This window comes from Rhincodon typus, chromosome 28 (genome assembly GCF_021869965.1).
Source record: "Rhincodon typus isolate 14 chromosome 28, sRhiTyp1.1, whole genome shotgun sequence".
Lineage (NCBI taxonomy): Eukaryota > Metazoa > Chordata > Chondrichthyes > Orectolobiformes > Rhincodontidae > Rhincodon > Rhincodon typus.
This window is the reverse complement of record NC_063359.1, coordinates 36,130,633-36,144,567: the sequence shown is the minus strand read 5'-3', so window position 1 is coordinate 36,144,567 and position 13,935 is coordinate 36,130,633. Positions and strand designations below refer to the sequence as shown.

The following is a 13,935-nucleotide window of genomic DNA, read 5'->3' as shown; positions in this document are numbered from 1 at the left end:
TTCAATTCTCTCTGAAGAAATTCCTCCTCATCAGTCTTAAATAGGTAACCCCTTACTGAGATTATCCTTCTGGTCCTAGACTCTCTCAAGGGGAAACTACTTTTCTACATTACCCTACCAAACCCCCTAAGAATCTTGTGTCTTAATACAGTGTCCTATTTCTAAAGACCATGGAGTGCAGGCCCGACTTACTCTACCTTTCCTTAAGAGTCTTTCCATATTCAGGATTAACCTAGAGAACATTCTGGCTTGTTTTGATTGCCAATTGTATCTCCCTTTAGGTAAGGGGCCCAAAACTGCTCACGGTATTCTAGGTGAGGTCTAACTAGTACCCAATGTAATTTTGTCACGGCCTCCCTAGTTCTACTCTTTCCTTCAAAATAAAGGCCAACATTGCATTTGTCTTCCCTGCTGAACTTGTATGCTAGCTTTTTGTGATTTAGGCATGGAAATTCCCAAATCCCTCTGTGCTTTAGCTTTTTGTAGTCTTTCTCTCTAAATAATAATCAGCTCCTCATCATCTGTCATTTTCCCACACTATATTCCATGTACCAGGTTTTAGCCTACTCGCTGAACCTGTCTATGTTGCTCTGCAGACTGTCATCCTCACCACGTGCCTTCTCACCTATTGTTGCAGTGTTCACAAACTTGGCTATTCACTTCCCTCATCCAAGTTATTAATATATATAGTAAATAATTATGGCTCTAACACTGATCCTTGTGGTTTTCCATTACTTATGGGTTTCCATCCTGAAAATGCTCCCCTTTTCCCAAATCTATTAGTTAACCAGTCATCCACTACTGCATTACCCCAACACCATGCTTTAATCTTAAGCTGCCTAGTGTGATAACTGTCAAATATATCTTCTGAAAATCCAAATTACATGCATTGCTTCCCCTTTATCCCCCTTGTTACTTCCTCAACCAATTCCAGTAATTTTTTCAAAGTTTCTCCTTCATGAAGCCATGCTAAATCTACTTGATCACGTTACATATTTCTAAATGCTCTGCTATTGTACACTTTAGACTCATTTTCCCAATGACAGACTTTAAGCTAACTAGACTATAATTGCCTGTTTTTTTTTTGTCTTGTTCCTTTTTTAAATAAAGGTGTTACATTGGCAGTTTTCCAGTCCTCTGGGACTTTTCCAGAATCCAAAGATTCTTGGAAGATTACTACCAGTGCATCTATTATCTCTCCCTACTTCCCCTAGTATCCCACAAGGCATCTCATCTCTAGGTCAGGGTTGGATCTGAGAGCACAGAGTGCAATCCGTTCAGAGGCAGATAGGTTGGAATGGCTAAAGGCTCAGAAATTGAGGCATCCAATGTCATGTCAACAGTTTTTGATGAAGGGGTCAAGTGCAGGTAAATGGCCAAGGGAGGAATCCAGCTGGAGGAAGAGCATTGAAGGCAGGTGAAAGAATCTGGCACAAGGAGAAGACTCTTGTCCAAAGAAAAAGCCATATCTCCAGAACATTAACTTGTACTGAATTACTTGTCCAGTAACATTGCCACTACGCCACCACACTTGAAGCTCTGACATCTCCATCCTTCCTCCCCCTCCGTTGTTCCTTCACTCTCCCTTTCTTCCTTTAAGATTCTCCTTTTCCAAGCTTATAGTCACCTGTAATTAATGACATCTGGTGTGACTCAGTGTAAAAATTGGTTCAACGCTCCTAAACACCTTGAGACATTTTACTGCGCTAAAGACAATATATAAATGAAATTTATCATTACAGGTTAAAAATACTTTGAGTGCACAGATATACTCAAAATTAAGAGGAATTCAATATTTAATAAAATAGCTAATAGGACTGATTCCATAGGATTTTATCTGTGCACCATACTAAGGGTGAAAACCTGAAAGTTTTAAGGAAATCTGACTGTCTTGAAATGGCATATACCCTTGAACTTTTACATTCTCTCCAAGTACAAAGCATTTGGCCAAATGTTAAGTATGCCCAGGTTTATTAAACTTTATATATTTTGGTTTTTAAAAAAAATCATGTTGGTCCTCTACTAGTATTATCATTGAACTTTTTACATGAAGACTTCCTTTGAACATCTATTGACTGTTCTAAACTTTGCACTTTATATCTTTCATAGCTTGTAAGATGTTTTAAAGTTTGTATTTGGTACTTTGTTTTTAACCATTTTACTGTTGTGGTTGGACTTATCATAATGTTGAATCGAAATGAAGATTTACTTAAGGTTGAAGTTATACTGCCTCGGTTCAATGTGGCATGAGAGACATGCCCGCAGGAGAAACAGCCTCTCCAACGGTCTGTGTGGAACCATCAGTAGTGAGGTTTCATTTGCACGAACACTCCCTCAAAGCCACCTCGTATGCGAATGGAGTATGCAACTCTTCAGGTTTAACACACATTCTGCCTCATCATTAACAGAGTCCACCATTCTCAAAGATAATTGTGGGGTCTCTCTCACTTCGGACTGGGTTCTGTAGCATAGAGAGATTGCATAATGTTGGCAAACCAAACATTTTAAAGCACTGTCTGGAAATGTTCCACGTGGGTTTTCATCTGACGCTAATCATGTGAATAACTTACTTGTTTGGCAATTTCTTCATTTTTAAGCTTGTTTTGGAGTAGGACAAGGGAGCCAAATACAAGGTGGGGAGGGTGGGGTGGCAAGTGCTGTGGAGGACAAATTGTACTGCAATTCATCAATTATCAGGTAGGTAAAGAAATTTTGCAGTTATGCTCTTCACATTCTCCTTCCCAAATTATTTCATAACCATTCAGGATAGTTACCATGTGTAATTATCACAGAGTGCTATTGAGGTTGCCACATTCAAAGCTGAAATAAGCAGACTTTTAATCAGCAAGAGAACTAAAGGATGTGAGGAAAAGGTAGGTAAGTGGAGTTCAGAATTTTCAGCCATGATCTCACTGAATGATGGAACAAACTCAGCTAAATGGCTTACTTCTGCTCTTATGGTCTTACGGTTAGTTGCTTCTTGCTTGTAGGTGCTGTTATGTTGTATGCAACTTGACAACCAAATTATTTGCACTAACATTCCACAAAATAGCAATGACCTAAATAAGAGCCAATCCATCTTTCATGATATTGCCTGGAAGATCTCATTGGATCCTCTTGTACCCAAACATGCTGGTTGCTAGGCAACCATATCTGATTAGCAAGTGTTGGAGTCTGTTTTAGTTTGGTGGTTCTATATTTGTCTCTGTATCAGAAGGTTGTGTGTTCCAGGCCCGCTCTGGAGACTTGTTCATCTGAGGTAATACTGCACTGCCCAACTGAGCCATCCTCTGCTCTCTTGCAAAACATCCCACTCCACTGTTTGGACCACAGAAAAGTGTCCAAGCTAACATTTATCCCTCGGCTATAATAGTTGACCACCTCATTTATTTTGCAGTTTGAGGGCATTTGCTCTGCACAAGCAGGCTATTTGATGATATGTATATGTAAATGTTACGATTTACAATTTGCATTTTAAATAGAAGGTAGATGGATTGTGTCCATTCTGTAAAGGCTTTTTTTTTTTACTTTTGAAGAGGTCAAAAATTCGTTTGGAGTATTACATAAATGATTCAATGCTGAGAATCCATGTGACTACAGTCAAGAGTCAGGCAGGACCACTGTAGTATGAATGGGTACATGTTTATACTTTTTGAGTTTGTGACAGATAAACACATTAAGGAATTAGATGAGTTTTGATTTCAGAACAGATAGTTCAAAGTTTAAGTTCAAAAGAACATGGAGTTCAGTTCATAAGGATGAAAATTTCTCCAATCGGGAGAACCCAGCTTTAGTTCTGAAGAAGCAGTCACTATTTCAGTTTGTGAAGCTTCCAAACCAAGAGAAGTGGATAGAAATCTACAAATTCTTAGAACTGAGAAGCTTAGACCTTTAGAGTTATATCCCAGACTTGGAAATGATCAATAAAATGGTCTCTAAGTTCCATGAAAACAAAATTACCGAGTCAGTTAAGTAGAAACTTAGAGTTGAGATAGAAGTATAATTTCCCTGAAACTAATTTGAATTGTAAAAGGATAATCTTGGGTTATATGTTGAAACTTTGTTGTTTGTGTTGAGATCATTCTAACTCGTATATGGCTTTGTTTGATATCCTTCTTTATTTTGTGTAATAAATTTACATTCTATTGTTAAAGAACATCTGTCTCTTGTAAACGATTCCGTCCATGTTAATGAACTGTAAAAATTAAACACATGATTTGTCATGCAAGGTTTCAAGATAGTATACTGGACAAGTCAGATCCTATTGTATGGGAGCAGTAACAGTTGTCAGTTTAGAGGCCACAGTTCAAAAATAGGCACTTAATCCATTCAGCATTGATTTGAGTTAAATGTCCAATCTCTGGTGTATCAACTAGATATCATTCTGATCTCAAACAGATCCTACTCACTTCTTTACATGGAGTGGAGTGGGGTAGGGCAGGGTGAAGAATAACCATTAGTTAGTCTATAAATAATTGACAATCGTGAGATTAAGCCTTCACAATGTGACTGGTCAACAGGAGTGCCATGTAATTGAGGTAGCACTTGAAATTCCAGGCTAATAAAGTCTTTGGAGCTCAGTGTGCTCTCTCCAATGAATCATTTTCACCTCTAAGCACACTTGGTGGCATGTGTTTGTGTTCAGTGCCTTCCAGAATTAAACTTCTTCATTTCATTTGGGTTGCAGGCCGGAGATCTGGATGAGTCAGCAGAGATGTTTAACCTCTTCAGGCACTCTGAGAATGTCCCTAAAACATTTCCACTGTTCATCTGGGATACTCCTGCTTTGACCATGTTCAGAATAGCTCAGTTGCTCTGGGTGTCTGGTGTCAAGTATAAGTCCCACCCAGTGAACCTGGTTTTCAGTTGGTGTCTAAATACAAGGTATATTGGATTGAGGATGCTGGTGTTGGACAATTCTTTTGCCACTAGATTTGGAATATCTTGCGAAGGCATAGCCAGTACTACTACCCCTGTGCTTTGAGGTACCTACTGTCTGCATTGTCAAAGCCTCTGAAGCACGTAGGAGCACAGGGATCACTGCTGCCCAGGAAAGCATGATCTTAGTTATGGACCAAATCTCAAACTCAAAACTATTACTTTCCTTGAACTTTGGCATCTCCAATGCAAATGTTCCAATGAATTTTGTCTTCTATGCCTGTCAATGTTATGAGGAAGCTTACAAGCGATGGAAACTGGTTCACAATTTGTAGGATCTAACCCTTGTCTTGTGAGAACTGATTGAAAAAGGACTTCAAATGGTCTGAACTGGTAACGAAAGCCCTGCTTTCTTGTGTTTTGGAGAAGGAATAGACAATGAGCTGGAACTTGTGTATCTGTTACTCAGAAACCAAGTGTCATCTGCATATTGAAGATCACTGACTGAGAGTGGTGTGATTTTACTTTTTGGATTAAAGGTGACATGGTTGACAATTGCCATTTCCATGACTGTGGGTATTTTGCAGGAACTTGTATGCACATACTGTCAGCTAAATGCTCACATATATATGCACGCTTTCATACACACACAAAGTCCCACATACATTCAGATACAGTGGGATAGGGCAGAGTGAAGAATAACCATGAGTTAGTCTATAAATAATTGACAATCGTGAGATTAAGCCTTTACAGTCTGACTGGTCAACAGGAGTGCTATGTAATTGAGGTAGCATTTGAAAGCCTAGGCCAATAAAGTTTTTGGGACTTAGTGTGCTCTCTCCAATGCATCATTTTCACCTCTGAGTGCACTTGGTGGTACGTGTTTGTGTTCAGTGCCTTCCAGAATTAAACTTCTTCATTTCATTTGCTTGTAGGCCAGAGATGTGTATGAGTCAGTAGAGATGTTTAACTTCTTCAGCAACACTCGGAGGATGTCCCTAAAACATTTCCACTGTTCATCTGGGCGACTGCTGCCTTGACCATGTTCAGAATAGTTCAGTTGCTCTGGGTGTCTGGTGTCAAGTATAAGTCCCACCCAGTAAACCTAGTTTTCAGTTGGTGTCTAAATACTAGACATGTTGGATTGAGTATGCTGGAGTTGGACATTGGGCAAGAACTCACATGTATAGCCTCGCGAACACTTAGTCAACACACGCACATTCACTTGCGCGCATACACAGCTTAGTATTGTAACCATTTAAAGCAGACGGGTTTTGCAGGCGTGTAGCCCAGTCTCCTGAATATGCGAAAGTGTGTCGGCCGGTCACGGGGGAGCATGGAGTTAACGATGTTTCTACCCTCAGCCGCCCGCTCGCCAATCCAATTAGCTGTCTGGTCCACCAGCTCAACATTGAAATACAGTCCTCCGAAAAGCTTGAGTATTCTGCAAACCACTGTCTACTTCCTGGTCCATTATTTCCAATTTAACAGTGCAAGTAAACACTATACAAACCTGTGCGCAGGCAGACGCTGCTACCTGACGCAGAGAACGCTAGGATACAACTAGTTTTAAAGCATCCAGACTATACAGAAGCTGACATAACAAAGTGTGGAGCTGGAGGAACACGGCAGGCTAGGCCACATCAGAGGTGCAGGAAAGCTGACGTTTCGGGTCGGAACCCTTTTTCAGAATTCTAGAAACGTCAGCTTTCCTGCTCCTCTGATGCTGCCTGGCCTACTGTGTTCCTCCAGCTCCGCACTGTGATAGCTCTGACTCCAGCATCTGCAGTTCTTGCTATACAGAAGCTGAATTCTGTCACACATTTTATTTAACTCAAACCTGATAAATATCAGCATGAACAGTAAACATTATAAATGCCTATGATTTGCTGGTTTTCTGGATTGACAGGAAGAGACTGGAGCCTCTCTGGTAATAATGGAAAATACCTGAACACGCTGGAGGAGTTTCTCACCCAGTGCCCCTTAGAGCGGGATGGACTGTACAATTGAGCAAGAACATGTGTGGCCCTCTCCAATCTTGCAACAGCGGTTTGTGTTTTAGCATGCAATCTTCTCACAGTGCCTGGTAAACAGATTAAACAGAGATGAGCATAAAAGCGCGAGATCAAAGCAAATCCCTTGTTTGGGAGTTAGACTGGAGAGTTGTCCTGTGTTTTTAATTTCACCGCTGGAGGGTCATCTGGGCTTGGGGTTTGGGGGGGATGGGGAAATAGTTAAAGGAATGGGGCGATGTTGGGAATTAATATTTCGTCGAATAAAGATTGAGGTTCTAAGTAACAGTGTCTAGTCCAGTCTGCAGTCAGTAAAGAGAGTAGTGGCAATCTGGAACTCACTGCCTATAATGATGTAGAGGCAGAAACCTTCGTAAAATTTAAGAAATATTTAGAAATGCACTTGCGACGCTAAATACACAAGGCTATGGGCCAAGTACTGGAGATGGGATTAGAATAGTGAGCTGCTTGTTTTTGACCGGTGCTGAAATATCAGGCCCAATGGTCGTTTTCTGTACTGTAGAACTCCAGGAGTCTATGAGAAGCACGAAACCGTCAGCTCCAACTGGTGGAGGTAGTGGGGGATAATTTTTAGCTAAGCAAGATTACAGTAGAACCAGACAATGAGGCAGCATAAATAAAGAGCGCCTTATTCAACCACAACAAAACCTATATATATGTACAATATAGGATATACAAAATTCATTGGTTTCAATCATTTTCAGTGCAGGGTCGCGCATACATTCCGCTACATGCACAACTCTTTCTTCATATGCTGAATGTGTGAGGAGAGAGAAACGCCTGGCCTATAAAGGAACTTTGCACTTTGCAATATTCCTCCCCCACCGTTAAGCGCACTCTCTGCTGTGCAGTTCTGCGCCTATTTGCCCGGGTTAACAGCATGTTGACAAGAAATTTTATAACACAGAGTCAACCAAATCATTTTTTAAAAATTTAACTAACTCCGAGAGAGGGAAAGAAAATAAATCAATCCCCGCACCGTCCAGTGGAATTTTTAAAACATCCCGGACAGTTTTACTCATAGTCATAGAGATCTACAGCGCGGAAACACACCCTTCGGTCCAACTCGTCCATGTCGACCAGATATCATAAATTAATCTAGTCCCATTTGCCAGCATTTGGTCCATAGCCCTCTAAACCCTTCCTATTCATGTACCCATCCAAATGCCTTCTAAATACTCAAGAGTTTCATTGTCTGGATGGTAATTATTTGCGAATATTTTTGTACATCTGTATTTATAGCCTTCAATTGTGTCGTTTATTTAACAAAGGTCTGGCCCGGGATTCTCGCTTTGATTCTTCCAGCCGGTTGATTGGGCAGCTGACTTTATCAGTAACTAATTTCTGAAGAAGGGTCCAGACCCGAAACGTCAGCTTTCCTGTTCCTCTGATGCTGCCTGGCCTGCTGTGTTCATCCAGCTCCACACTGTGTTATCTCAGACTCCAGCATCGGTAGTTCCTACTATCTCTAATGTCACTAGGAAGAGTTTCAGGTTCCATTTCAGTTACAAACAGTTGCTCATTGTAGCTCACACGTCCCTCTTTATCTTTTGATGTGGATTTCACAGCTTTAAAAGAAAATATAAATTGAACTTTTGTAGAGATCATTACTTGAAAGTAAATCATTTTAAACATATCCAGAAGGCGTCGGCCTCGAACAGACAGGAGTCATATCGAATTGCTCATTATTTCGGGGTTGGAGAAGGGCAGGGGGTATGGGAATGAGAGGGGATTGGGTGGGATCCTTGCTATGAATACGCGCCCTTCACTATATCACTCGTTTCTGAACGTTTCAATCTCATTCCAGACAGTACAGCTTCACTCCCGGTGGTATAATGGGAGCTCTGTACCCTGCATGTGGGGGTGAGCTGTTTTCCGATGCAGAATCTAAGGGTTTGTCGTGGACAGTAGACATAAAATACCATGATCTCAGGTTTATACCACACTGTAATTGACACTGGCACTCGGTTTTTGAAAGTTCTTTTCATCCAAGGATTCTAACGATCTGCTCTCATTTATTGAGGATGACCTACCTGCTCGCTCAGTTCATAAACTATCCCGTCTGTCTTTCCAGACAAGGGAGATAACAAGGTGTAGAGCTGAATGAACGCAGCAGGCCAAGTTTCCAGACATTTGTTTTGTGGACAGTACTTGTTATTTCTCTCTCTCTCTCTCTCACACACTCACACACCACCCACATTATATTTTCGTCATCGGATACCACACCCCGTTCTTAATTAAATCAACCTCAGTCTTGGCTTCTCCCGGTGTAATTAAGAAAAACGAAACGGCCTGTTTTCTAAACTGGTCAAATTAAACTAATCATGAGTTAAAGACGTCACTTTGTTTTCTGGAGCAGGCGGGATATAATGGTCTGGGTCGCATTAACATTCTAATCTGTGTAGAAAATTAATAATAGGTCATATCGATTTTCGTTTATTTAAGTTCATGTCAGCCGAGGTTAGTGGTCCGGGTGATGTTCTCATGTTATCACGATGTGCCCGTGATGTATTGCAAACCACCTGCATCCCGTAAAAACACTCACACTTCTTTTTAACAATAAAACACATAACTGGGAATAGTAACATTTGTATAACGCATCGACTTTGTGACAAAGATTATTCTGACACTGTCTCAGGGAACTGACCAACATTTCCCTCTCTAATGTTGGCCACTTCAATGCTTGTAAATAAAATAAACACTTGTAAGCAATTCAAAGTGTGCTTGTTAGGGGAGAAGAGGGATTTGAGACAGTAAAATATCTGTGTGCACTCCTCAGCCATTCACGTTTTTAACAAATGTAACCAATAATTTAAGATCGTAAAATTCCTGTAAGACTTTTTTTTAAAAAAACATATTGGTAGAAGCGTTATAATCAGGGGCCTATGAGCATCAGGAATAATGCAGCCCTGGACCAGCTCCTCTGTTCTATCAGTTCATGCTGGTCTGCATCTCAAACACATTCGCTCAAGCCCGCTCCGGTCCTCGCCCGCCTCAGACAAACATTCAACAAACTTTGTTCTGGTCGCTTCATTTGTCCCTCGGTCTCAGAGTGAGATTCATAATTATATTAAGGTTTTGGTTTTAAGAAAAAGTGTTACCTGAGTTTTAGATCACGTTCTCTTGTTCGTGATATATTGCGTTAGATAGATTTTTAAAGTATATTTCATTTAGAGGATGAGGGTTTCGCTAGCTGGGCCAGCATTAACCGCTCATGCAAGAGTCAACCACATTACAGCTTCCTTCCCTAAATGACATTAGTGAACCAGATGGATTTCTCCCCAGCAATCAGGGGACTTTTGATTCCAATATTTTATTGAATTCAAATTCCGCCAGCTGCTGTGGCAGGATTCGAACTTAGGTCCCTGGATTTAATAGTCTAGTGATAATACCACTGGGTCACTGTCCCCTGTAGATCAATCTTGGATGGAAGGATGGATGATACACATGCGCATTGATAGAAAGCAAGAAAGCTCGCTAGATAGATTGATAGAAGGACAGATAGACAGGAAGAAAGAAAGAATCCTTACCCTCGAGAAAGAGGCTATTCGGTCCATCGAGTCTGCACCAAACCTTCGAAGAGCAACCCACCCAGACTCATTCCATCTCCCCAAACCCGCATTTACCATGGCTAATCCACTTAGCCTCCACATTTTGGACTGTGGAAGGAAACCTACACACACACGGGGAGAATCGGAAGCAGAGACATATAGGTAGACCATAACTATGTTTTATTCAACTTGTTTTTTCAGATGTGACTAACCTGTCCATTCCCAAGGTTGCTGCCCTTAGGTCCTATTTAATATTTGTTCTTTTTCTTTCCGGTGAAATGTTTAAGAAGTAGCAACATTGTTGCTGCGTGTCCACAGGTAAACCCTAATGGTTTGTTGTATCGAATCTAGAAGACTATCGGACACGTGTAACACAATGTTTATTTGAGACAAAATATATTAGGGAAGTAGAACAAGTCTACAAACCGCTTTTTTTAAAAAAACGAAGATAAGCTTAAGGTTTGAGGTATCCCTATAGTTCTTCGGGAATCTAATTTTGAAAAAACAAGGCTCTAACCCAAAGGGTTATTTTGAGTTTTGCATGCTCGCCGACCAGTCTGTGTAAATCAGGAATTCTCGGTGTTACATTTGCACTTAGGCATAGTTAGCGGCTATTCGGTCCACCCTCCAATTAACCTCCTTGCCCACCGCTTCTCCAGTCCCCATATATTTTGGCCTTCTTTTAATATCCAGCTCGTTATATTTTTGGTAAGCTAAAATTTATTGAAGGTTTGCTTTTAAAATCTTATCATGGTTTTTTTTCTGTCTGTTCAACAGCAATGATATTCTGAAGATACCTTCTTCCTACACCGGCAAGAGGCTGTTGGCAAGATTGTGGAGTGATTTCGAGAACTCCCACTCTCGTTAAGGCGAATACTTACCATCCAAAGTTGCTACGGTTTTTATAATAAAAACGTTCGGCAGAATTCTGAGATATTGTCTTCCACAAAAATCGCTTTCTAGAGATTTTACTCGAAAGGTGTTATTTAAATCTAAAAGCGCCGTTTAAAACTATATATGCAATTTTTGCGGAGGCCCTATTTAAATACCACCCCCCCCCCCCCACCCCCTGTCTTCAACATAAATGCCACCTTTTCCTTGCTACGATCAGCCCTCAAGAAAGGTCACTGGACTCCAAACATAAACTGTACTTTCTGTCCACAATTGCTGCTAGACCTGCTAATTGTATCCAGTTATTCTGTCTTTGTTTCAGGTCTTCCACGTCCGCAGTTCTTAGTTTTATCCTATTTATATGGATTTGTACATATGTGCGTGTTAACGGTGTATATATGCTTTTACATCTAAATATCTAAATGCATGTCTGTTTCTGGCGATTAAACGCCCCTTAACATTCAAGGTCAAAACGCAAGCTTAAAGGATCCATATAAATCCACAAAGTGGCGGTGCTTTATTAATGGAAGGGAGTAGTGTTTGACTAATTCAGAGATAATTTGGGAAGGAGGTGGGGTGTGCTGTCTCTCTGAATTTCTCTATTGTTTAGAACAAAACACTGACACGTGGATCAAGTTGTACTTGGGGACACAAATGAACACCCGGCGACGCGTCTATCCAGCCTTCCGCTGAGTCCCAAGACAACAAAATGTGCAGCAGCATTGGCTACAATCGAGGGCTAGATCAGCTGACAGTATTAATTCCAGGAATTCCCCACTCGATCTCTCGCAGACACCAGTAGCTTCGTCTCCCCTGCCCGCGGCTATCTCTCCTTGTCTTGCAAAAGGGATTTACATACCCCATATCTAGGCTCCTTTTTTTTTTGCTTATGGTTATTTTAGTTTCTTTTTGTTTGAAGTTATCATTTATGAAGAAAATTTCTGCTGTAGTCCGAAATACAATGCTGCTGGAACATCCTGGACCTACAAGCTGCCCGAAATCGACAGAGCGCCCACGGTTTAACGGCGGTGCAGGTGAGATGGGTTTCGCTGTTTAACTGCCCTGAGTTCCAGCGCATTCAAATGGCACTGCGTAGAATATATTGTTGGATCTGTCCTTCTTTTTAAGAAAAGAGAAGCGAGTTTCTCAATCATTACCATTTGACGCCTCTTTAAGCAACCACTTTCACTCAATTTCACCCCTCCCCCACCCCCAACCGGCAGCGCATCCTTTTCTCAATTTGATAGTTTATCTGAGGGTGTCTGTACACCGACGCACAGCTAGACCTAACTGTCCTGCACTAAGATAACAAAAAAAGCCCTAATGTGTCACTCAATATGTAGAGCGTGGGTTCCCCGCGTTAGAACTTCAGGACTGTAATGTTGCACGTTTCTCTTTATTTCTTTATTTTTTTCAATTTATACCTAATATTTTGTACCTAGGTATCTTTGTACCTAAGATGGCGCCGGAAATGGCGACTTTGTACACTTTTCGCTATACTTGACAATAAACCTAATTCCAATTCTAATTCTAAAGAGAGAGAGGGGGAGAGGGAGAGAAAGGGGGCGAGGACGCGTTTTTCATGCGTTTCCAACAGTCACGCAGCCTTTTGTAGACAACATCCCAACGCCGTTGTAATCTGACACTCGATATTAAACCCTCTGCTATCCCTTTCACTATGAATATGAAACGAGGATGTGTACTTTCAGAACATTTAATACGCTCAGAAATTTCACAATAGTGTGCGCATAGTCTCTGGGTTGCGTGTCATTTTAGTCACCTGCCAGTATGAAGACAAGGTACTGTTTGTTAATTTTATTATTTTTTGAAAAAAAACAAGATGAATTGTAACTTTACCCGCTCCCCCAACCCTCCTCTGATCCCTGGGTAAGCAGCACACGTTATGAATATGTAATGAAGCTCATTGTTATAGGAAATTGTATCAACAGATGTACAGCGCGTGTCTGGGTTGAGTCCGTCAGTACAGGCACATCATTCATAGTCAGCATCCAGGACTGGTCTTCTGTAACCCCCGCACAGTAAGATCTCAACCGGCCGTCTGCCCCTTTGCCCGCTTTCCCTAGTCTCCCCAAAGCAAGCTCTGACCTGGAAGGAGGGAAGGGAAGGGGCGCAAGGGGCCGGGGAGATTCCTCAGCTCAGGCGCTAGTCTTGCCAAGGAAACACATTTCGATTCCCGTCCTTGACCGAACTGACTCTGTCAAGTTCTTCAGCTTTTGGGAATGGAAGGGTGCATTGGGAATTGACAAACACTGCCGCCCGCCCCCTCCCCTTCACATCCCTTTGCATCCAAACTTTCACACCCACGTGTGTTGTCTGTGTGTGTTTGTGTGTGCCGTTGTGTGTGTGTGTGTGGATGGGTGTGTGCGTGTGGGGGGTTGATGTGTGTGTGTGGGTGGATGTGTATGTTTGTGAGTGTGTGTATGGGCGTGTGTATGTGTGGATGTGGGTGTGGGTGTGTGTGTGGGTGAATGTGTGTGGGGGGGGACGTGTGTGTGTGTATGTGTATGTTTGTGAGTGTGTGTATGGGGGTGTGTATGTGTGGATGTGGGTGTGTGTGTGGG

The 13,935-nt window shown here is 41.6% G+C and overlaps 1 protein-coding gene across 1 annotated transcript in view; it reads left to right on the top strand.

Moving 5' to 3' along the window:
- LOC109910618 (sulfhydryl oxidase 2-like) overlaps nt 1-13,935 on the top strand; it is a 121,056-nt gene that overhangs the window by 59,150 nt on the left and 47,971 nt on the right. The window contains exon 12 of the mRNA XM_048613399.1: nt 12,273-12,387. Coding sequence (XP_048469356.1) covers nt 12,273-12,387 — 115 coding nt within the window. The remainder of the gene's footprint in view (nt 1-12,272; nt 12,388-13,935) is intronic.